The 25,575-nt window shown below is 38.7% G+C and overlaps 1 protein-coding gene across 1 annotated transcript; it reads left to right on the top strand.

Moving 5' to 3' along the window:
• Nucleotides 1-7,943: 7,943 nt before the first annotated feature.
• LOC104216190 (dehydration-responsive element-binding protein 2A-like) lies at nucleotides 7,944-10,244 on the top strand. Its single transcript, XM_009766190.2, has 2 exons — nucleotides 7,944-8,170; nucleotides 8,739-10,244. The coding sequence occupies exons 1-2, from the start codon at nucleotides 8,148-8,150 to the stop codon at nucleotides 9,820-9,822; spliced, it is 1,107 nt and encodes a 368-aa protein (XP_009764492.1). The 5' UTR covers nucleotides 7,944-8,147; the 3' UTR covers nucleotides 9,823-10,244.
• The last annotated feature ends 15,331 nt before the right edge of the window (nucleotides 10,245-25,575 follow it).

Genomic DNA, 25,575 nt, shown 5'->3' with positions numbered 1-25,575 from the left:
TGTTTTTGACAACAACAACATCACTTGATTTATTTATGACTCTTTTTTTTTTCAGAATGGTGACCCGACATTGGGAACATGGCCTCGTAGAGGCTCGGGGACGAGGATTCTAAGGCCATTGGGCAACTTGGTCAAATTTTTTTAAAAATGACCAAAAATGGCTGTTTATGCAAAGTCAGCCTTCCGGCGTCCCTTTTGGGAATAATCGGCTTTTCTTGACAAAACGGCATCACTCGACTCATAAATTAAAATTCTGATATTTTGGCTATTTCTGAAAAAGGGGAGGTTGGACCCGATGAGGGTTGCCAATGTATCTCATACCCTGTGAGAATCAAACCGGCGTAGTTCGGTCATGATCAAAAATAGGGGAAACGGACTAAATCCTTTTTTTTAATAAAATCTTTCAAAGGAAAGGAGAAAATATTTTTTTGGATTTTTATATTTTATATTTTTTATTTTTTATTTTATTATTTTTTTTTGGAAAAGAGATGAAGACTAAAGAAATATTTTTCTTTGAACTTTTTTTTTTACCCTTTTTTTTTGAAATTTCGAAAAATCTTTTAAGGAAGTAATTGGACTATTAGTCTGAATTTATAAAAGAGGTATTACAAAAGAAACAACATTTTTTTTTTGAATTTTGAATTTTCCCTTTTTTTTTTACTTTTAAATAAATATATATTTTTTTTGGATTTTGAAAGTGATTAAAAGGAATTTTTTTATATGTTTTTTTAATAAATCAAACTAAAAGACAAATTTTGTTTTCATTTTTTCTTTTCTCTTTTTTTTTTTAATTTTTTTTTAGAAATCGGTCAGCATGCAGATCCGAAGCAAATAAATGCGCAAAACAAACGAGATGCAGCAGGATGGTCTTTTCATTTCAGGTTGCCTGTCCTAGACGGACCCAACCCCTGTGTTGAGTCCCCTGTGTCAAATGCAACATGATGCAACTAAGCGTTCCTACTAGGGATCCGACATGAGGTTTTGTTATACTAGGTTTATAACCTGGGGTATATGTTCTAGACTGTGTACCCGAGCAGACAACTCGAGTCGAGGAGGGGGCTACGTACCGGGGACCCGCGAGATCGTCCGGCTTTGTAACTTGTCCGGCCTCTTTCTTATTTCAGGTATTGACACTAACAGAATAGGGAGTCTCGACCAGCGAGCTTCTCCCCGGAGGTAAGAAGAGAAGGGTTTCGGCACAGTTTATATACAGTTCAGATAATATCAAAGCGGTAAAAGATAAAATTTAGCACGTTATGCCAAAACATGTAATAAAGATCAGATAGTAAAGCCAAATATAACAATTATTCTAAGCTCGAATTCTTGAACCCTGAACCAGAGGTTCTGGGTTGATTTCCCAGCAGAGTCGCCAGAGCTGTCACACCTCCATTTTGCGAGCCTACCCCGAAGGATAAATGCGCGAGGGAGTTTTTCCAATTTAAGTGACAATATTCGAAATGAGATTATTTATTTAATTTAGAGTCGCCACTTGGGAAAGGTTTGGCTTTTGGTGTCCCAAGTCACCGGTTTATCTTGAATCCCAAATCGAGGAAAATATTCGACTTTCCAAATGAAGTCTGCGAACCAGAAATTCTAAGTAAGGAATTCTGTTGACCCGAGGGAAGGTGTTAGGCACCCTCGAATCCCGTGGTTCTAGCACGGTCGCTTAAATTGTTATAATGGCTAAATATCTGATTTAAATACATGTTGTGACTTATGTGCTTTTATTAAGTTTAAACCGCTTTTATTATTATCATTTATTTTTATAGAATTGCAACGTCGTGAAAATGCATCTCGAACCACGTCACAATCAATGCACCCGTAGTTGTTAACACATTTCGACTCCGTTGAGATTTGAATTTGGGTCACATAAATGTGCACCCGAATTTAAGAATGTAATTTAGTTAAGTCGTGCCTAAAGAGTCTAAACGCGTTATTATCTTTGGGGAGGGCAGTGACATTCGCTAAACAGTCCATCCCAAGTTCTAAGTATTTATTATGACCACTTATTGAGGGCCCTGCAATTTGCATTTTTATTTGGCGAGGCTCGTCTCATTTATTTTTAAAAGGGTAAACCTACAGCGACTACATTTTCTATTATGTTCGTCTCTAAAATGAATGAGAGAAAATCCTAACTCGTTACAAGCTTAAAAGAGGCATACCATATTAAACGGTAGATTAAGACGCACATTTACTGAAAGGAACATTACTAGAAATTATAAACAAAATCGAGAACGATAAAATAATATATCCGAACATGATTAATTATCCTATAGCTAGATTAACTCCTCACAATTATGTGAACAAACGAATAATCGTCCGCGACTATTAGTGCTGAGATTAACCTTAATTATTAATGCTTATTTGGGAGTTTATTAGATCTAAGCGCCAGACCATCTTACCCAACTCATGCCTATTAGATTAGTGTTTCTCAAAATTGTTGCGTTGTTTCGTGCTTCAAAATAGGTAAAAACCTGCTGATCCTATTAATAGCCACTTTGTTTAAATGGTGGGTCGATGCCAATATCAGTTATTATTAAACCTATGTCGAAGCAAGGAATCCAACAAAAGAGTTGACATACATGGCTAACCCGTTGGTACTAACGTAACACCATATGAGAATTTGTTTGGGATACGTTTTTCTTGAAATCAAATTGGACCGTATATAACAAGTTTGACAGTTCAAAGATCCAGACAGGAATACATACAGATGCTTGCCATGATTCTACGTTATACTGTCATCACTAAATCAGACTAAATTGTTATGAACATGGAGATACGTCTGATCTAACAACATACTATTTAACAGTCCATCTCAGTTAGGATATGTATCAATTCATAAAGAACAAATGCAGTTGGAATGAGCTTAAACAAATACAGGCTAACTATCATTCAACCTATTGCTATATCTTGAACACAAGTACTGTGAAGCAGGCGACGTTCATTTCTTTATTTCTACTTCAAAACTTCAAGCTTTCAACAACACATGGTTTCAGAAGTATGTACCTGGAAGTGCTTACAATTGAAGAAGAAGAAAGGTCAGTAGAGTAACAGTGGCAACGAACAGCAGAAACAACAATCTCAAAGGCACCAATACCCCAGAAATACACTCAAAGGCAGCCCGAAATGTTTCCTTAAAACCCAGCACAATCAACAACCGAAAGACTCAACTGAACTTGAATTTAAAACAAAGCTGAACTAATAGATCGCAGAAGAAGTTTATGCAAATTGAAATCAAACTTGAGATGTCGACTTCAACTACTAAACTCGAAACTGAATCGAAAAATTCAATGGAATAGTCTTTCTGTTGTTTTGGTTGTCAACTATTTTTTGAAACTCTTTCAAAGTCTCAAATGATATCTCTATTCTCTATCCAGAATTCCCTCTACTTTTCTGATTTTTAAAACTCTTTTTCTGCCCCTTTCCCTCCTCCGAACCCTTAATGTCTCCCCCCCAACTCTTCTTTCTCTTGCTGTTTTTATAGCTTAGAATCCAGCCTATTCTCCAGCCTGTTAACAATTGAACTCCCCCCATGTGCCCTTTTCTGTTTTTCCACTCACAAGTTTAAAAGAAAGGTACCCCCCATGAGATTCCCCTGACAGCCCCCTTTAAAAGTGGCCTGTCCTTTATTCTAATTAGCAAACATGGGCAGCCTGAATATGCCCTAACAGCACATGCTGTCAAGTTAATTTTAATCCCTTAAAGGCTCCAATGCACATGCTGTCCATAAAAGTAGACAAACAAGGACAACAGTCATATATCAATTCGAATTGAACTCTTAAATCTATATCAAAACTAACAGCTATAACCAATCCTTAAGTGACTTCTGACTTAACTTGACATATTATAAACAGTTGTACTCAATTTCGTAGTTGGATTCAAATAATGCCTTAGTGAGAACTAAACAGCACGAGTCAAATTAAGTTCCATTCCAGACTGAAAACCAATTGACGACATATATCGAATCGACTATACTAATTATAACATAGAAACAAACAGTCGATCAAACAAACAACACAAATAGGGCATCAACTGTCTTTGACAATTTTGCACGACACAGGGAAGCCAAAGGCATTTATTTATTCGACGATATTAATCAAATTGAAATATGTATATCACTATACGTATTCAAATATAAGCAGAATAACAATCGACCGAATAAAAGGTCTTATGGAGATGGAGAACAACCGACAGCAGAATCCCAGAAATAAACAAACAAACTAATTAAACATGCCGACAAACTAAACTAAACTAAGACAAGCAACAAAAAGGAAAAGTGAACTTACTCTGAAAAGCTTAAACACAGATGACCCAGGCCCGAGCTGGATTTTCCCATTTGAGGTCGAACAGATCTTAATCGAGGTGTTCTCGACCGAGAACACTTCGAATAGGGTCTATTAGACCCCAACCTTCCGTTTAAATCTAACCGGACTCCAAAAATTCTTGTGTTATAGGGTTCGAACCTTCAGATTTGGGGTTTTGGGATTTGTGGGTAGATTCGGACAAAACCAAGCTTAGTTTAGTCACGAGTGAGGCTAGGGTAATGGCTGGTGTCAACTTGAGGTGGGTTGGTGTAGATCGGGGTTTTGCTCGAACCTTTAAACGAAGATTCGAGGCGATGGGGGATAATTCGAGGCAAGGGGATAACAGATCCATGTTCAGGGTGGTGAGGTGCATCAGGGGTGTTACTTTGGTGGTCACCGGCGTTGTTGCTGCCGGGTTTACGGTGAGAGTGCACAGGGGCGGCTAGGGTTTGGGTGGTCTGGATTTGGGGTTTGGGTTTGGGACGATGAAAAAGGGGGGGTGTTCGGATGGGGGCGTGGGGTAAGGTTTGGAGTTTATATACGTAGTGGGTGGTTAGATTCGGCCGTTGGATGAAGTGAGATCGAAGGCCAGGATCTTTCATTAAATGAGGAACGATGTCGTTCCAACTAAAGGAGGTTGGGTTGGTCCGGGGTTGAACGGGTCGGGTTCAAACGTGGGTATGGAGATGTGATCTTGGACATTGATCATTCTGATATCAACGGTCCAAATCAAACATGATCAAAACGACGTCGTTTGGACTTTCCTGAGGCCAACTGATCTGGACCGGGCAAAGCAGTGCTTTTGGGCCTGATTTTTGGGTCCAATTTAAATGGCCCAATTCCGATTTAACTCATTTCTTTTCCTTCTTTTAATTTCTGATTTAAATAAAATTCCTAACTAAATTGTAAAATCAAAATAAAACCATACAAATATTAATTAATACTCAAACAACAATTACCACTCACATTAAATAATTAATTAAAATAAAATCAACAAATAGAATAAAGATGCATATTTTTGTGATTTTTCCTTTTAAAGCCAAATTATGGTTTGATTAATTCCTAATAGTAGAACGATATCCTAAACTCACATGCGACATATATTTTTTTGTATTTTGTTCGACAAAACTAAACAATCACAAACAAAACTATAAATAACTGCCAAAAGTGCCTCGCAGAACAAAAATTGTACAACAAAACCATTTGTTTATTTTTTTTGATTTCTTTTGGAGTAATTGTCGTGTAAACAAAAATCACGTGCTCACATTATGAAGTGCAAATATACCCCATTCAACAATTTTGAAACAGATAATTAATCAATTAACATATAACTTTATGACGAACATCAACTAAATCTTGATTTTTTGAAACATCGACACCAAGAAGACACAAGTTCTTCCACAACAAATCCGCATTCTTGAATTGAAGGCCTTTGAGTCCTATTTCAACTGCAGCTTCAACGTTCCTCATCCAGGACACAGAGTAGAAAAGAAAGGAGGAAGAAAGGAGCGCACAGGTAGCAAGAAGAAAGAGACACCTGAAGTTGTAAAAATTAGGGTATAAGTTAAATAATTTTAAAATATAAGTTACATGGGGGAACCAAATAGAGTGCCCCGTGCAATTTTTACACTTTTTACAGTCTATTCCCAACTTGGTTTTAGTAATGTTCTATTGACTGACCCAAGTGGAATAATAACTCTTCATTACAACAACAACAACAACAACCCAGTGTAATCCCACAAGTGGGGTCTGGGGAGGGTAATATGTACGCAGACCTTACCTCTACCCCGAGGGGCAGAGAGGCTGTTTCCAGGAGACCCTCGGCTCGAAGAGGCAACAAGAGACACTATATTAGTACTATCAATATACTCATAATAAAACAACATAAAATACCATAAAATCCATAACATAACATAAATACCATAAAAACAAAGTAACAACAATATAAGCGATATAGGAAATACGAGAAAGATGTAAGGTATTAATACACAGAAGATAAAGCCCATCATCAGTAGTTGATCAATAGCATTCTAAGACTAATTCCTAACTGGCTAGTCTCACTCTAGTGCGCTGTAAAAAAGACATCACAATTTCCCCTAACCTACAACCTTAATGCTCGATCTCCACAATTCCCTGTTTAGGGCCATGTCCTCAGTAACCCTAAGTCGCGCCATATCCTGCCTGATCACCTCTCCCCAATACTTCTTAGGTCTCCCTCTACCTCTCCTCGTACCCACCACCGCCAGTCGTTCACACCTTCTCACCGGTGCATCAGTGTTCCTCCTCTGAATGTGCCCGAACCATCTGAGTCTTGCTTCCCGCATCTTGTCCTCCATGGGGGCCACACCCACCTTCTCTCGAATATCTTCATTTCTAATCTTATCCTTCCTTGTATGCCCGCACATCCACCTCAACATCCTCATCTCTGCAACTTTCATCCTCTGGATGTGTGAGATCTTCACCGGCCAACACTCGGTCCCATACAACATAGCAGGCCTAACCACTGCCCTATAAAATTTACCTTTCAGTAACAGTGGCACTTTCTTGTCACACAGGACTCCCGTCGCTAACCTCCATTTCATCCACCCCACCCCTATACGGTGTGTGACATCCTCGTCGATCTCCCCGGACCCCTGAATAAACGACCCCAGGTACTTGAAACTACCCCTCTTAGGGATGACTTGAGAATCAAGCCTCACTTCCACTCCCGCTTCCGTCGGCTCTGCCCCAAATTTGCACTCAAGGTATTCCGTCTTCGTCCTGCTCAACCTGAAACCTTTGGACTCAAGGGTATGTCTCCAAACCTCTAACCTCTCGCAAATACTCTAGTATAATATGCTAGAGTTCCAGCATAAGTATACTAGAACTCCAGTATATTATAATGGAGTTCCAGCATAAGTATACTGGAACTCCAGCATATTATAATGGAGTTCCAGCATAAGTATACTGAAACTCCAGCATAATATACTGGAGTTCCAGTATAATATGCTGGAAGTTCATACACAGGTGATCCAATCTCCAGTATATTATGCTGGAATTTTCCGCGTGTTGGAGTTCCAGCATAATATGCTGGAAGTTCATACACAGATGCATCGATCTCCAATATATTATGCTGGATCAGTCCCCGTTATAACAAAATAGTGGCTATTTTTCATTGACTTTACAAACACGGGCTATTTTTAAATGACCAGTCTGAAAACCGACTAGCCCGTACTATTTTTACCTTCATTATCCATGTGATTATCAATGTCAAAAAGTATCCACTTGCAAAACTGCTGGCTCCTGTTAGTTTGGTAGTTGGAATTACAGTTTTAGGCAGCTAATACAATACTGGCGAAGGGTTTAGACCTATCGCGAACTAAGGGCATAATAGAAATTAAGCTGAAACATTGAGGTCAAATAGACAACTTCAGAGGTCAAAATCGGAAATATAATGGCACAAAGAAAAAGTTAAACGAGTGGTTCCCGAAGCTTCAGGTGACACGTGGTGAAACATGCGGTATCTCAAAAGCCACGACTCGACTAAGCGATTGCCACGTCACCATATATTGAGGAATTAAATAAACAAGATGGAAATATCATAAAGTACTAGAAATATCTGGAGAAGGCTATAAATAGCCATTTAGCTGTGATAGGAATGGATTTCTGATTCTCATCGTGTACAAAAGATCTTCTGAGAAACCACACTCCAAAAACCAAACTCAAAGAACAGAGCAATTTGATAAACCAGAGTACAAGAAGAAGAAAATACAAACGACAACAGAGAAGAAAAAAGCTAGGTTTTCGTGAAAAAAACGCGATTCTTGATTGTAGAGGTTCTTTAAAAAGGGCGATTGTTGGTGCATGTCTTCTGATTATTCTGAGAGGTATGTTAATCTCATTCCTTTTCTTTGCATAGACGTTGTTTGAAATATGCTTTCAATATTGGTTTATTTCTTGGGCTTTTCGGTTTCAATATTGTTTCTTAATATTTGATTAATTAGGTTAGATGTAATTTTGTTTCTTGTTCCTTTTTTTTTGTTGTATTGGTCTTCTCTCTTACCCCTTTTTTCCATATTTATATATAATTCGAGCCGAAAGCAGCTATGATCCACATTTCTGGGTATTAAGAGGAATTGGTTAGGTCTCTCTTCTGTTTGTTGAAATGTGCAAATAAGTGAAACCATGTGGTTCGTTATTTCCTTATTTTTTGGTTTTCACCCTTATTGTAAAGGGTATAGTAGGTTTTTTTTGGATTGTACTCCTAATAGCTGTAAAACCTAGAGAAGTAGGGTTTGCAAAATAGATAGATAAATAAATAACGGTGGATATATCAATTGTTGGTAGAATTTTTTTGCCTGCATGTTTTTTGTTAAAGCTTTAACGCTCTGTTGGGATGCAGAGTTGCTTATTTTGTGAACAATTGTATCTAACGGCAGTTTTTGTTGCTTACAGAAATCAAAAGATGGCTATTCTGGATCAGGCTTCTAAAATGACTTCTCTGCCCCTGGATTGTTCTCGAAAGAGGAAATCAAGGAGTAGAAGGGATGGAACAAAGAATGTGGAAGAGACGCTAGCTAAGTGGAAAGAGTATAACCAGAAACTAGACTGTGTTGATGATGAAGGGAAGCCAGTGCGTAAAGTTCCTGCTAAAGGTTCAAAGAAGGGGTGTATGAAAGGTAAAGGAGGACCTGAAAATTCGCGTTGTAATTACCGAGGTGTTAGGCAAAGGACATGGGGAAAATGGGTTGCTGAGATCAGGGAACCCAATAGAGGCAGTAGGCTCTGGTTGGGTACTTTCGGCACAGCAATTGAAGCTGCTCTTGCGTATGATGAAGCTGCTAAAGCTATGTATGGTCCTTCCGCAAGGCTTAATCTTCCCAACTACCCTTCGTCAAAGGAGTCTTCCAAGGATGATTCTTCTTGGGCAACTACATCTGCATCTGACTCCACGGCTGGTTCTAGTCTCTCTGAGGTGTGTCCAGCTGGTGAACTGAAAGGTATCTCTGAGATAAAATTCGAAGATGGAGAAGGTGAATCAAGAACTGATAGTGCGACAACAGCCATCCGTGAAGCTTCCACACCATTGACTTCAGAGAAACACGAAGCCAAGAGCAAGATGGGCGTTGTTGAAGCTAAGGAAGAGCCTAGAAGTATAGAAAGCATCGATCAAGATATGCTCAAGTCTGGACAGGATTATTTGGACAGCCTTAATTGGGATGAGATGTTTGATGTAGAAGAGTTGCTGGGCATGTTAGATTCTGCTCCTGCGGGTGCTCCAGCTTTTATGCAAGACTTTGGTTCAATTGCCGGTCCAAAAGAGCAATATGCCTATAACAACAATCAGCTCTCAAATTCGTCATTTCAGCAGCAGAATGTGGACCATAAACTGTTGGAAGGGATGCAGCAAATGGAGCAGCAGGCACCTATAGCAGTCGATTATGGATTTGATTTTCTGAAACCAGGCCGTGAAGAAGATCTCAACTTCAGTTTGGATGACCTTGCACTTATGGATTTGGACTCTGAACTTGGGGTCTAAAACATTGCCTGGTTAAAAGATGCTACAAGAAACAATGTAAATAGAGGGTGTATCGTCACTAGTTGGCAGAGTTGGTCATATTTTCGAGAGTTCTTATTTGATCTGACGAAGGACAATAAGACAGAGTTGTTAAGTTCGGAAAACTTGTGTAATTTGTTTTTCTTGCTTTTGGGCATTTATAGTTGCCCCCTCCCACATCAACAGCCAGCTTATTCTCTATAAGTTTTTGTGTTAGAGAATTTGAGCTAGGTGTTCTAGAGGAGATAGAACTTTGTACAGATCTAACTTAGCCAATTAACATTAGCAGTTCGTTTAGCCACTGTGATAGCAGAAATAAACATCTTTCTGGAATCAGTGTAGTATCGGTGTGGATGTATACCTTTCTTCATGTTTGTTAATGTGAATTTTGTCTTTAATATCTATGTTCTGGTGGTGTTGCTGATGTTGATTACCGGAACTCTTTTATCTTTGGGATGGTGAGTATCCATTGATTGAGAACATGTTGTCTTCGGTTTGCACTTCATAACGTGATTGATAATATCTACGATGGATTGGTATATGGAAGAGAATCGCTGGAATTTAGTTGGAAAGAAGGTTATAGGACAGTATGCCCGAGGGCTGAAAGAGGGTTGTAACAAACGCTGCATCTTCGTGTCAACCGTAAATTACATATGTAAATACATGGGGAGGAAGGTAGAATCTGAATAGAAGCACATTTACGTTAGCGATTATTTTAACCTCATTGGTAAGCTATTGCTTTCTAACCTTCCTTTTGATGTCTCATGTCTGATACGAGTGTTCCTATTTGCTTGAAGTGAAGTGTTTCTGTTTTGCTTAAAGTGACTACTGTAGCTTTTGATCATTATAATGTTGAGGATACTGTTTCTGTTTCAGTTGGGATTAAGGGCGTTCAAGCTTTAAATGCATCTCTAACCGTTTCCTATTAATTTTCTACGATCTTTATTGGAACGTCCCGAGCTGTCTAATCCCGTGTCTGTTATAACTTCAGTTCATGAAGTAATTTTTAGTAGGGAAAAAGGTCCAAATTTACCCCTTCACTTTTAAATATTGTCTAAATCTATCCTTCCTTATACTATTCGATAATTTATCGCTAGCATTATACTATCTAGTCAAATTTACCCCTACCATCAATAAACTTTTAAAATTACCCCTCAATCTGTCAGGTGACTCGAAATCTCCCAAATCATTTTAGTAAAGTTACTTATTCTTCTTCTTGATCCATTATTTTCAAAATAGTTGGCATTTACCTGCTTTCTTAATTGGAAAAAAAATAAGAGAAAGAAATATTAAACTAATGCAGTGGTAAGTAAACGTAGTATAGTAAATTATATTGAAGAATCTAAATTAGGTAGCCGTCTAAATTTCAACAGTATTTACAACAGTCCAACTTTAATGAATTCGTTCCACCGAAGGTATGGAGACTTTGCAAGTATTAGTGATAGAAGTTGAAGTTCCTCGGAGATTTTGCATGTCGAATTCAATTTTGCTTTAACCAAATGCGTACGTATTGTGTACTCTTAAGTTAGTCGACCAAACTATATACTAACTAGACAATTATAAAATATATTCGAATATATATGTACGTACATAATGAGCAGCCGCATATGATACATAACAAATAGACCCACAGAATTTTGCGGTGTGTATATGGTTGAAAAATTATAAAAATTTTAAACTAATTCCAAAACCATTATCACAAGAAGAGAGGTGGGTGCAATGGTAATTGAAAATATCCATGAATAATTTGGATAATTTAGTACTTTTAACATTCACATTAATAGTAATTTCTGAAAGTATTATCAAGAAGAAAAACAAGTGATTTAAATAAAAGGGATTTGGGAGATTTTGAATTACCTAACGGGCTAAAAGGTAACTATTAAAAGTTTACTGATGGTAGGGGCAAAATTGGCCGAATAATATAAGTAGGGATAAATTTGATCGAATATATAATAGAGGTTAAATGTAGACAATATCCGAAAGTAAAAAAATAAATTTCGATATTTACCCTTTTTAGTATAATCTGTGAGGTAATAACTTTACAAGAAAACAAAGAACTTCTTTTATAAAGAAAATTTCCTTTTTATTACATTCGAGAGGGGAAAAGGGGAAGGTAGATCACTGGTTTGGGCGCTGGGGCAAGTGTACAAATAATCATTTTCAGGGATACTATTTAAAAATTAGTCAAATACTTATTTTGTCTTGAATTTTTAAATTAAAAATCTTAACTTTGGTACTATTCAGGACACTTTTATCCCGAAAAATTGAACTGAAAAATTAAAATTCAGAACGTACTGATTAATTTCTAAATAGCAGCCCTTTAGAGTGTAAAAATTGCACGGAGCGCCCTATTTGGTCATCCTCATTTAATCTATACCCATTTTTTTAAAAACTTTTAATTTGTACCCACTTTTTAAACAATTTCAGCCCCTTTTTCTCCTCCTCCTCAAAATTATATCCACCCTCAACCTCTTTCTGAAGCCCGTGACTAAAGGTCCTTGCTTGATTGAATGGTGGCAATAGATGATCTGTTAAATGACGAAGCTACAGATCCTATTTGATAATGCATGGCATTAGCAGCAGCATATTGGTTTATGTAAATTGTTAAAAAATTTCTTGCTTTATCAAATATCGATTAACAGTTCCTTTGGATGGTTTAGTTGTTGAACTAATCATCTAAATAATTGGTCCTATTAGAGAGTTATAAGATGAGGTATCCTTGCTATTGAATGCTTTATGTGACAGTAAAACAACTATTTTCATGATAGTATCATTATGAATGGAAGAAGGCTCTAGAGCTGAAGTTCGCCAGTTACAAACAAAAACTTCAGCTCTAGAGCTGAAGTTCGCCAGCTACAAAACAAAAACTTCAGCTCTAGAGCTGAAGTTCGCCAGTTACAAAACAAAAACTTCAAACTTCAGCTCTAGAGTTCAAGTTCGCCAGTTACGCCAGTTACAAAACAAAAACTCGCCAGTTACAAAAACAAAAACTTCAGCTCTAGAGCTGAAGTTCGCCAGTTACAAAAACAAAAACTTCATCTCTAGAGCTGAAGTTCGCCAAAACAAAAACTTTAGCTCTAGAGCTGAAGTTCGCCAGTTACAAAAATAAAAACTTCAGCAATTACAAGCAAAAACTTCAGCACACTTGGTTCAGCACACTTGCTACTTCAGTCCCGTCTACTAGAATGCTGAAGTTTTGCGTGATTGCCTTTGCTACTTCAGCCCCGTATGCTGAAGTTACGCGAAAAAGTGGGTACGCTTGCAATTTTCTTTTGCAAAGCGGACACAAGTTAAAATGTGACCCAAAAAACGGGTATAGATGCAAATGCCCCTTTAGAGTGGCTACCTGATATCCTACCTAACCTTCGCCTCGGGCCTTCTACTTTGTTGTTTCCTTTTGTCCTTGGGCTTCTGCTCCCATCAAGCTGGACATTACAACAGAACCCCTTCACTTCAAGTAGGGAAATTTGCACAAATAGGATGTTTTTATTATTTCACAAAATTGCGCTCATCTTAAAGGGATTGGTCTTCAAAGATGGTTTTCGTTTTTTATAATGTTGCAAAAATAATTTTCGTCTTTATCAAGGTAATCATATTTTTCAATTTTGAAAGCTTGAAATTTTTGTTTGAGGTTGAAAATTGAAAGTTAATGATTAATTATTGTTAAATTTTTTTGAATGTTGATAATTTGTGCTTAAATTTTTAGTTTAAACATTGAGTAATGATTTGTTTTAAAAATGGCAGAATGGTCTAAATGGCACATGTACTTATACCACTTTGTCATGTCGGTCCCCAAACTTAGATATTTGCCAATTGAACACTTATATTCATTCAAAACGTGAATAATAAACGCTTATCCAAGGAGGATGCCAGTGCGTGTAATACAATCTCCAACACGTAGGACGCCACGTCAATAAAATAAAATCATGTAGGCTCCAAGTCACATATTATGGCCACATAGGATAAAATATCGGGAAAGGATTATTTACTTACCCCCCCTAAACCCGCATTTTCCCCTCATTTTACAATTACCTGCGTACTTAGGGCTTAGATAGTATCGAACAACAGTGAGTCTCTCCTCTCTTCTCTGTCATTGTTGCCAGGATTTTCATCTGTACAATTGTTATCGAAGTTTGTGGGGTAAGTTTCTTCATTTGTTCTTCATATTTTGTCTTTATTGTTCTTCATTTCCCTCAATTTATGGGGCTTTTGCTCTGTTTAGGGTTTTTTAGGGGAAGGGCTGGGTTAGAACGTAATTGTTGTTTAATCTCCCTTAATATATGTGGCTTTTGTTGTGTTTTGTTACATGTTAGAGTGAAAACCCTTTTTAATGTAGTGTCATGCATGTAATGACATATTTGGTTATTCCGTTTAGTGTTTTGGATTTTTGTTGTCAAAGCAGAATTTCATTTTAGGTTTATGCATTTTTTGTGAAGTTTGTTGGATATCTTTCTTTTTAGTGGTCCACTTTTTCTTTTTAGTGGTCCACCAGAGTATTTCTGAATATTATAAGGTATTGTGGGGACGAAAAAGGAATCTTGGAAGCTTTTTTACTTAAAAAATCTGTCTCTTTTGTTGGTTTGTTTATGGAGTTGTGTAAAGGTGCAACTTTTGATAACAAATAATCATTGATAACACTGTTTTTTTGTTAATTTACAGGTATGAAAAGAAAATGGCTTCAAGCCTAGTTAACCTACAAATCCACCACAGTGATAAGTTTGTATCGGACCCTGACCTAAGGTATGCAAATGGGTAACTTGTCCTCAATTAGCTACAGTTAATGTTGATGAGCTACATATTATGTTGTTTCACAAGTTTGCTAGTGACTTAGGATTTTTAGAAGTTGATTTGTTTGGATGCAAAGTTAACAAAAGGGGTGGCTATTACATTTTAAAAACAGATACTGATGTGTTAAAGTTTCTTGATACATTAAAAGGTGGTGACTTTGTTGATGTTTGTATTGTCCATAAAATTAGTGAGCCTATTCTTGTTGAGGGCATAACTGAACTAGGCCCTACTATACAAACAGATGGGCATGACAGTGGGTTAAATGCTAGGGCTGATGTGCCACCTCCCAACTATGATATAAATAGGACTGAAAATAACAAATAAGGGTAAGGGGGTATATATAAATGAATAGATAGAAGAATCATATGAAGGTGAAGGTAATAACTTCTCATCCTATCGCCTTTAAACATCAGAATCTGATTTTGATGAGGACCTTGATGATTCTGAAGGGTCTGACTCATTGTTTGATATAGATGAGAATATTGAAGAGTGTAGTGATTTGGAAGATGACTTAGCTGAAATTAGACAGTTTAAACTCAACAAAAAGAAGGATGCCCAAGTATATGTAGATGAGATACTATCTGGTCTAGTTGGTATAGATGCTAGTTTTGAAGATATACATAAGAACAAAAGGGGAAAATATGAAGGGAAACTAGGAGGGGATGACCAGTATTTTGATAGCTCAGATCCAGGTAGTGAGTGGAGTGATAATGAAAGAGAATTTGTTGGCCCTAATGAAGTAAGGGATGCACCAGCTAGGAATCCAAGTAAGAAGGTCTACTTTGACACAACCTTCAAAAAAATATTTTTTGAACTGTATATGATGTTTGAGAATTTTGTACAGTTTAGGGAGGCATTGCAGACATATTCTATTCAAAAAGGTGTGAACCTTAAGTTGAAACCTAATGAGAAGAAAAGGGTTAGGGCAAAGTGCACAAAGAAAGGCTGTCCATGGCATATCCTTGGTAGCATAGAAGGTAGCACCAGTAATTTTAGGGTGATTACATACTACCCTGTCCATAAATGCTACAAGAAGACAAGGAACAAGATGTGTAACCCACCATGGATTGCAAAGAAATTCAAAGACAGAATAATTAGTGAGCCTCAAATTAAGCTTCATCAGATTCAAGCCTTACTTAGGAGATCATATGGCTTGTATGTGAGTAAAACTTCCTGTAGAAGAGCAAAAATGATAATTATGAAGGAGAATATGGGTGATTACAAGAAATAATTTGCTAGGCTTCATGATTATGCAGAAATGCTAAAGTCTACTAATCCTGGTACTACTGTAGTGATAAGGACATCTAAGGATTCAATTCCTAGCAAGGAGGTGTTTATGGGCATTTATGTCTGTCTTGAAGCATTAAAAACTGGATGGTTAGAAGAGTGCAGAAACATAGTTAGCTTTGGTGGTGCATTCCTAAAGGGAACATGTAAAGGTGAACTGTTTTCTTGCATTTCCAAGGATGGAAATAATCAAATGTATCCTGTGGCTTGGGTAGTAGTTGAAAAGGAATAAAAGGATACATGGTCTTGGTTTATGAGATGCCTCAAGCATGATCTAAACTTGACAGAAACTGAAGGAGAAAGGCTGACAGTCATGTCTGATATGCAGAAGGTATGGTTTCTAATACTCTGTCTAAAGTGTAACTGTTTTCATTTATGTTTAAGTTATAACAATATAATGTTGTTGATTGTAGGTCTTCATCTAGCAATAACTCAGTTATTGCCAAATGCTGGGATGAGATGATGTGCTAGACATATCTGGGCTAATTGGAAGCAAACTTGGCCCGGTGAGGAAAGAAGGAAAAAATTCTGGCGGTGTGCAAGAGCTACATTTGAAGTTTACTTTAGCAAAAAGTTGGATGAAATGGACTAGCTGGGGGGAGATATTGTTCAAGACTTACTGAAATACAACAAGGAAACATGGTGTAGGGCATACTTCAAAGAACATAGTAAGTGTGATGTAGTGGAGAACAACATGTGTGAGACATTCTTTTAGTTAGATATTGGCAGCTAGGCACAAATATATCATTACTATATTAGAGGAAATTAGAATCAAGCGTATGGAGAGGATGAATAGCATGAGAGAGTTTTCTAAAAAATGGGTAGGTGATATATCACCCATGGCTATGGAAATACTTGGAGAGAATGCTCAAAGGGCAGCCAAATATGAAGCCAAATTTAATGGTGAAACAGGGTATGAGATCCAGATGGGCCATATAAACATGTTGTTGACTTAAGGAGGTGTTCCTGTACTTGTAGATCATGACAACTCAAAGGAATTCCATATGCACATGCAATTACAGCAATGCATTATAAGAACTATGAGGTTGATCCATATGTTGACCATTGGTATAGAAAGGATACCTACCTTAAGGCATATAGCAGATTCATTCAACCTTTAACTAATATGAATTTATGGCCAAAAAGCACACTGCCAACTATTGAGCCACCTATTATAACTGCAATGCTAGGAAGGCCAAAGAAAAAAAAGGAGAAAATATGCCGATAAACCAAAGAAGAAGTTTGAGAAGGGTACAAGGATAGGGAGACAAATAAGATGTTCTTTATGCAAGACTCTTGGACATAACAAGAGAGGATGTCCATCAGCAGTAAGTATTAATGTTTGTTTTGTTACTAATATTGAAAGAATTCAATTACTAGTGATAGTTTTGTTATGTGTAGAGAAACCAAGGGGGAAGTGCTGGAACTAGTTCAGTTGGAGGTGAAACTGCTGAAAATGCTTCATCAATAGCAGCAGGTGGAAGTGCATCAGTACCAGCAGTTGGAAGTGCATCAGCAGCAACTGGAAGTGCATCAGTACCATCAGCTGGATCATCAGTAGCAGCTGGGTCAGCAGCAGCACCTTCAAATATGGAAAGTGGCACCTTCACTCCACCAATCACTGATCCAAGCACACAACAATCAACTAATATTGCAGGAGGTCCAAAAAGGAAGACAAATGAGCCTAGAAGAGGTGGTGCAAATGCAGGGTCTAAAAGACCAAAGACAGCAGGATATGATATGCTATTTGATTCAAGTGGCACTGTTATACAGAGGGTAAATATTTCCACTCAATTACAAAATCAAAATATAAGGTTTACTATATAATCCCTCACTCACAACCTTTTATTTTTATGCATTCTGGAACTACTAACAGAGTGGTACATTCTACACTCATAAGTTCTGCCCCTACCGACATTTAACTTATGTTCAAATCACCTGGACTAAAATGGAAGGGTCGATCTGCAGTTACACAAAGGCAGCTACAAGAACAGAGTAACAGAAGGCAAACTCTGCTACAACCACTCAAGCCACACCAGTTACACAATCCACACCAAGTAGCCAAGCCACAACAGACATTAATTGAAGTGCGCAACTGATATCTACATATTTTGAAGATTAATCATGTATGTTTTTGTTGACTGTGGTAGGCAATATTTTGTAAAGCTACTTCATTATGTATGTTTTTGTTGACTGCCTATAATTGGCAATATTTTGTAAACCAACTTCCTTATTTTGGATTTTTTATTAACTGCCTATAACACAGGCCATTATATTAGTACTTGTTGCCATAATGGAGCCTTTGTCAATATATTCCATGAACAAAGTTTTACATCAACACAAAATATTTAGACTAAACCCAGGAAATAAGAAACTACACTATCAATCCTAAACAAATAACATAATATCTAACATTAGAACAACTACAACCGCAATTATAATAGCAGCAACTCTGAACTTCAACCTTCCTTGTCTTCTTTGACAATGACATCGATCACTCTTCTTAATAAGAGTCGCAAGAAGAGTCTTATAGTGTTCTTCCTCAATCGAAGGATCAACCCATCTGAAAAAGCCACAACCTTCACCAATCTCATATCTTCGGCAGCCCAGGAACCTTCTTCCAGGATTGGTAGGTGTTCGTGACTTTTAAGATCTACAGCAAGTCCACAATAACACAAAGGTTCCTTCTTCATTGTTGAAAGAGAAGAGGCGTCCGTACCTTATTTGTTGCAGGAGAAGAAGAAAAAAATCAATTTTCAAAACAAAAGAAGATGACAAAAATTGGATAGAAATTAGCTTCTATAATGTTCAACAATGGAGAATAAGGTAGAAAGAAGAAGATGGATGTTAAATATGCTAAATTATTACCGTTAGGGCTTTCTCAGCTATCTTCACGCCCCTTACAGGCGCGTGAAGCACTCACTAGAGCCACATATGACACATAGGAGCATCTATATTGGATAAACGTTTATTATTTACGTTTTGAATGAGTATAAGTGTTCAATTGACAAATATCTAAGTTTGGGGACCGGCATGACAAAGTGGTTAAAGTACAGGTTCCATTTAGGCTATTCTGCCTTTAAAAATATCAAAGCTTCATTGTTGGTCCTTAGAAAATGTTGAAGAAGATAAAACAAATTTTTCTGATTTGGTGTTATTTGATTAAATTAATGATTGGGGATAGTTTTTGTTGGTATTTGGATATTTTGTTTCAAATTAAATATCACTTGGAGAAGATTTGGGATGATTTGATCAAAATTGAAATTGCAAATGTCACGACCCTAAACCCGGACATGGTCGTGATAGCGCCTCTCGTGAAGACAAGGCCAGCCGACACTTCCCATATCCAATTATTAACTGTTAAACCATAAGAAATAAATCTAAAGCATGATAAGATAATCCAAAGTTAACAGATAATAGCATAATTCGCGAAGAATAACCCAACACAGCCCAATATCGGGGTGTCACTAGTCATGAGCATCTAAGCAATCCAGAATACTCCAAATCAAACTACAGAGTTTAATACAGAAACTAAGAACATGAAGAAGTAAGATAGGGAAGAGCTCCGAGCTACGAATGCCAACAGCTACCTAGAGACTCCTCGGATCCGCCTGAGCCGGAAATGATTAGCACTCAGGAGCAGGACCAGATACGCCTGAATCTGCACACAGGGTGCAGGGAGTAAAGTGATTACTCCAACTCAGTGAGTAATAATCATAAATAAAGGCTGAAAGCAGGAAATCACGTAAGGCACAAAGCATGCTATAATGAAGCAGTAAAACCAGTGAAAGATATGTAAAAATCCTTTAACTCAAATTTAACTTCATGAAAAACCTTTTTCAACAATTAAGCAGGTAATTGGCAGTCAATTATGAAAAGTAAACACATAAAGGTTTGCTCATCGGGCACAGTATCAACAAATCCGCCCCTCAGGCAACATCTCAGAACAATACCAGCCCCTCGAGTAATCACATAGAATAATACCTGCCCTTCGGGCTCAATCTCACATCACAATGGGTACCCGCGCTCACTGGGGGTGTACAGACTTCTGGAGGGGCCCCTTATGACCCAAGCGCAATATCAAGCCACCTCGTGGCATCATCACTAATCCCTCGGCCTCATATCAATCAAGCCACCTCGTAGCATACATATCTCAGGCCCTCGACCTCATAATCAGTATCAAATGTTTCCTCATAACATTGACCCTCGGCCTTACTCAGTCAAAATCTTCACAAGCCACTCGGGAAATAGTAAAACATGATTCTCAGCCCAAAAATATCATTTAAAAGATCATGTAAGTATTAAAACAGAGTAAACATGGCTAAGTACAAGAACAGTGAAATATAACATGACTGAGTTCAAGTATAAAGTCAAAACAGTAAGGAAATACCAGTAAAAATCCCCGAAGGGTTCAAATAGTTGGCACAAGGCCCAAATATGACATTCAGCTCAAATCATGATGATAGCAAATAGATTTCAGTCAAATACACAATAAAATAGTCATTCGGGATGGACTAAGTCAAATCCTTAACAGTGCACGACCCCACGCTCGTCATCAAGCGTGTGCGTCACCTTAATATAGCACCACAATGTGCAATCTGGGGTTTCAAACCCTTAGAACATCATTTACAATCATTACTCACCTCGAACTGGTAAATCTCTAGCTCGCGGCGCCTTTTCCCCTCGAATTGGCCTCCACTCTCATCGAATCTATTCAAAATCAGAACGAGGACATCAAAATATGCTAAGGGAACGAAGCCCAAGCAAAAATAATCAAAATATGACACAAACCCCGAAATTACCAAAACCCAACCCCCTGAGCCCATATCTCAGGATTCGATAATTTTTACATCAATAGATTCCTTGTCTCCCCATGAGTTCATACATATCAAAAGTTCTGAAATCCGACCTCAAATGATCCTTGAAATCCTCAATCAATGTCTAAATTTCCAAGCCCTAGTTCTTCAATTTGTGGCTTAATTTCCATGATTATTTAGGTGGAATTCACATTAGAATCGAGTTTTAAGTCCAAGAATCTTACCTTCAAGTGATTCCCCTTGAATCCCTCTTCAATCCCCTTCAAAAAGCTCAAAAAATGACCAACAATGGAAGAAATAAACCCCACATTCGCGGACAAGACGACCTTTTAAACCTTCTGCCCAGGTCTCAATTTCCTTCTTCGCAAACGCGGTCAACACCTCGCGTTCATGAAGCACAAATTGTCTTTGACCAAAAATTTACGCCAACGCGACATGCACATCGCGAATGTGATAGTTCCTCAGCTTGACCCTTCGCGAACGCGCTTTCTCACCCGCGAACGCGATGAACAAAACACCTCAAAACCCAGCTGGCCAATTTCCTCTATGCGACCCCTTCTCGTGAACGCGAAGCACAAACATCCAGCCCTTCACGAATGCGAAGCACAAACATCCATCCCTTCACGAATGCGTAGCCTTCCTCACAAACGCGAAGGCCTAAATCCCAGCCTTCATCAACTGACCCTTCGCGAACGCGAAGGTCTAAATATTCTACAATACACAACAGTTTTCTGCAATTTTAAACATCATGAAATGGTCCGATTGACCACCCGAAACTCACCCGAGGCCCCCAGGACCTCAACCAAACATGCCAACATATCCCACAACCTCATTCAAACTTGTTCCAACCTTCGGAACGCTAAAAACAACATCTAAACATCAAATTCGCATCGGATTCAAGCCTAAGAATTTTAAAATCTTCTAATTTACGCTTTTGATCACAAACCCAACCAAACCACCTCCGAATGACCTGAAAATTTGCACACATGTCCCAAATGACACAACGGAGCTACTATAACTCTCGAAATTCCATTTCAACCATTATATCAAAATCTCGCCTACCAACCAGAAATCGCCAAAACATCAACTTCGCCAATTCAAGCCTAAATCTACTCGAACCTCCAAAACTCATTCCGATCATGCTCCTAAGTCCCTAATTACCTCCCGAAGCTATCTGAACCATCGGAACTCACATCCGAGCCCTCTAACACATAAGTCAACATCAGGTTGATTTTTCTAACATAAGCTTCCTCAAAAGAGACTAAGTGTCTGAAGCCTTACCAAAATCATTCTGGATTCGATCCGACCAACCCGATACTACATAACACGGATAAACAATGCATAAAGAAGCAAAAATGGGGAAATGGAGTGGTAACTCATGAGACGACTGGCCGAGTTGTCATATCCTCCCCAACTTAAACAAACGTTCGTCCTCGAACGAGTCAAGAAACATACCTGAAGCCTCAAACAGGTGAGAATATCTGCTCTGCATCTCCCGCTCGGTCTCCCAGGTGGCCTCCTCCACGGGCCGACCTCTCCACTGCACTTTCACTAAAGCTATATCCTTTAACCTCAACTTTCGAACCTGACGACCCAAAATAGCTATTGGCTCCACATCATAAGTCAAATCATCATCCAACTAAACCGTGCTGAAATCCAAAACATGAGACAGATCCCCAATATACTTCCGGAGCATAGAAACATGAAATACCGGATGCACACTCGATAAGCTGGGGTGGCAAAGCAAGCTCATAAGCCACCTCCCCAATCCTCCGAAGTACCTCAAAAGGCCCAATGAACCGAGGACTCAATTTCCCTTTCTTCCCAAATCTCATAACACCCTTCATGGGTGAAACCTTCAACAGAACCTTCTCACCAACCATGTAGGACTCATCTTGAACCTTCCTATCAGCATAGCTCTTTTGCCTTGACTGCACTATACATAGCCTCTCCTAAATCACCTTCACCTTTTCTAAGGCATCCTGCACCAAGTCTGTCCCCAATAGCCTAGACTTACCGGGCTCGAACCAACCAACTGGAGATCTACACCGCCTCCCATACAAAGCCTCATATGGAGCCATCTGAATACTCGATTGGTAGTTATTGTTATAAGTAAACTCTGCAAGCGGTAGAAACTGATCCCATGACCCTCCGAAATTAATGACACAAGCACGCAACATGTCCTCCAATATCTGAATAGTGCGCTCGGATTGACCGTCCATCTGAGGGTGAAAAGTTGTGCTCAACTCAACCTGAGTACCCAACTCTCACTGCACAAACCTCCAAAACTACGAAGTAAACTGAGTGCCCCTATCTGAAAGGACACCATGCAAATGAACAATCTCCCGAATATAGATCTCTGCCAACTGCTCTGAAGAATAGGTACTACACACAGGAATGAAGTGCGCGGACTTGGTCAGCCGATTCACAATCACCCAAATAGCATCGAACTTCCTCAAAATCCATGGAAGTTGATAACCAGGGATTTTGATACATTTTATACTCATTCTTGCTTATGTTTTGATTAGAAATTTGTACAAAATAGTCCTAAAAGACTCACAAGTTGTGCTTGATTGTAGGTTTGATCAACAAAGTGACAAGATATCAAAGATCATCTCAAAAAGGAGTGAAACTTGCACAAGTACTAAGACAAGACAAAGCTCAGGCAAAACATGCCCAATGCGGCCACACACCATTCTGTGTGATCCGCACAAGTGAGGTTCAGAGAGGTAGATTTCCAGGCCAACAGGCAATGCGATCGCATGAGATTTAATACGGTCCGCATTGGAGTCACTATGGCCGCACTCGATTTAGTGCAGTCCACAGAACCAAGGATCAGAGAAGTTCCAGTTTGGAGATTAAAGCCAATGTGGTCCGCGCTCCATTTCATGCGGACCGCACTAGAAGCCACCGCAGACACACTCTATTCTGTGCGGTCCGCATTGCCTAAGTTCAGAGAGTTAGATTTTCAAGTTCAGAGCCCTAGTGTGGCCGCACGTGATTTTGTGCGGTCCGCACTAGCCCCGCAGGGGTATTTTTGTCCAGATTTTTTAGCTTAGTATAAATAGCTTCTTTTCCCATTTTTAGGTCATCAGATAGATTTTGTACTGAGTTGCGCTCGTGACTTCGATAGTTTTGGCTATTTTGAGCAATTTTAGCTTCATTTCAACATTGAATCTTCTAGTTTATTTTAGCAATTAATTAATATGAGTTTTGCTTCATCTATTTTTTTGTTTTCTTCTTCAATTATAAGTAGCTAGACCCATAAGCTAGAGTTGTGGCTCAACCCTAGTGTGTGTAATTGATGGGTCTTGTGTTTTAGGGCTAGATTGACTATGGGTGTTTGATATTTAGGCCAATTTCATGTTTAATTGCTGAATTGGTGGTTGCAAACACTAGTTTGTGTTTAGTTGACTTTGGCTCTTCTTGAGAAAGAGAGCCCAAGTCTCTAAAATTGGCCCAACAAGGAATTGGGGCGTACTCAAGAGATTGATAGCCCCAATTAAAGGGTTAAACCTAGAGATAGTAATACACGACTTGAACCTTGATTGTTTGTGCAAATTTGCCTACCCAATTGTCTCGAGAAAGTCAATTCGGGCAAAATCACTCGAACTACCAAGAGGTGTAGAGTGGGTAAAATCGTGCAACAGTTATATCATACTTCCCAAATGTGTCAATCATGCCATAGACTCAAGTACCCGTCAATTAACCACCTAGGTGAAAGTCACTACCCTAGTGCCTTTTAACCATTTGAACAACTCGCAATAGTTTACTCTTAGCTTATTCTAGTTTAATTTAGCATTCTAGTTTGATAAAATTAGAAGTAAAAAAAAAACCCAAAAATGTTTAGAAGTGTAATTTGGAACACATACACAACTCTCAATTAGATAGAAACTCAAATCCAACTTCTAGCTCCCTGTGGAAATCGATCCCGACCTTAATCGGGTAAAAGCTGCTTCGACCCTCTCTCGCTACTCAATAGTAGTGCAGGGTTGGCCTCGATCAACTTTTTGGTGCCGTTGCTGAGGAGCTAACGATTTTGGCTATCTATCTAACTAGTTTTGTGTATTGTTCTTCTTTCCTTCTTTGTTACTAATTTGTGTGTGTCACAACTTCAGGTACCAAATGTCTGCAAACAACGCCAATGACCCTCTTGGAAAAGTGATTGCGGGGGAGGAGGTAGATGACACCGGAGATGATGAGGTGCCTCTGGTACCTCAAGGACAATGCAGAGGCCGCCGGGCCAATGCTAAAGCAAATGACAATATTCTAGACCCTCCTCCACCACCTCCAAGAGTGGCTCCTAGAGTGCTTCCGAACCAAGGCTGTGCAAGTGCTATTGTCCCGCGCCAAATCTGGGTAGGCAATTTTCAAATAACTAATGTGATGTTGACCTTACTAGAGCAACGTGGGTATTTCACGGGCGCTGCAAATCAAAATTCTTACAAACATCTCAAGGGGTTCGTGGATACATGTTGGGGGAGTAAGCAAACTAATGTGTCCGAGGATGCTCTCCGGTTGGGACTCTTCCCATTTTCACTTAGAGGGAAAGCACTTGATTGGATTGAGAGACTTCCCAACCATTCCATCACTACTTGGGATGAGTTAGTGGATAAGTTCATTACAAAAATTTTCTCACCGGGCATATGACTACATTGAGAGATGAGATCTTGGCATTCAAGCAAGAGCCCACGGAACCTTTGCATGAGATTTGGGAGCGTTATAGAACAATGGTGAAGGAATGACCCAACAATGATATGACCGAGGCGATGATCCAACAGACTTTCTACCGGGGTATTAACACCACAAACCAATGCATAGTGAACCAAATTGCTGGGGGAAA

The sequence above is a fragment of the Nicotiana sylvestris genome, chromosome 3, assembly GCF_000393655.2.
Source record: "Nicotiana sylvestris chromosome 3, ASM39365v2, whole genome shotgun sequence".
NCBI lineage: Eukaryota > Viridiplantae > Streptophyta > Magnoliopsida > Solanales > Solanaceae > Nicotiana > Nicotiana sylvestris.
Note: the sequence above shows the minus strand (reverse complement) of the source record. Positions and strands in the feature narration are given on the sequence as shown.

What these genes read in the sequence shown, in the direction of transcription:
- LOC104216190 (XM_009766190.2), top strand. Translation starts at nt 8,148, where the DNA reads ATGTCTTCTGATTATTCTGAGAG. An exon ending in TCTTCTGATTATTCTGAGAG is followed by an intron (nt 8,171 to 8,738) that starts GTATGTTAATCT and finishes TGTTGCTTACAG; the next exon opens with AAATCAAAAGATGGCTATTC.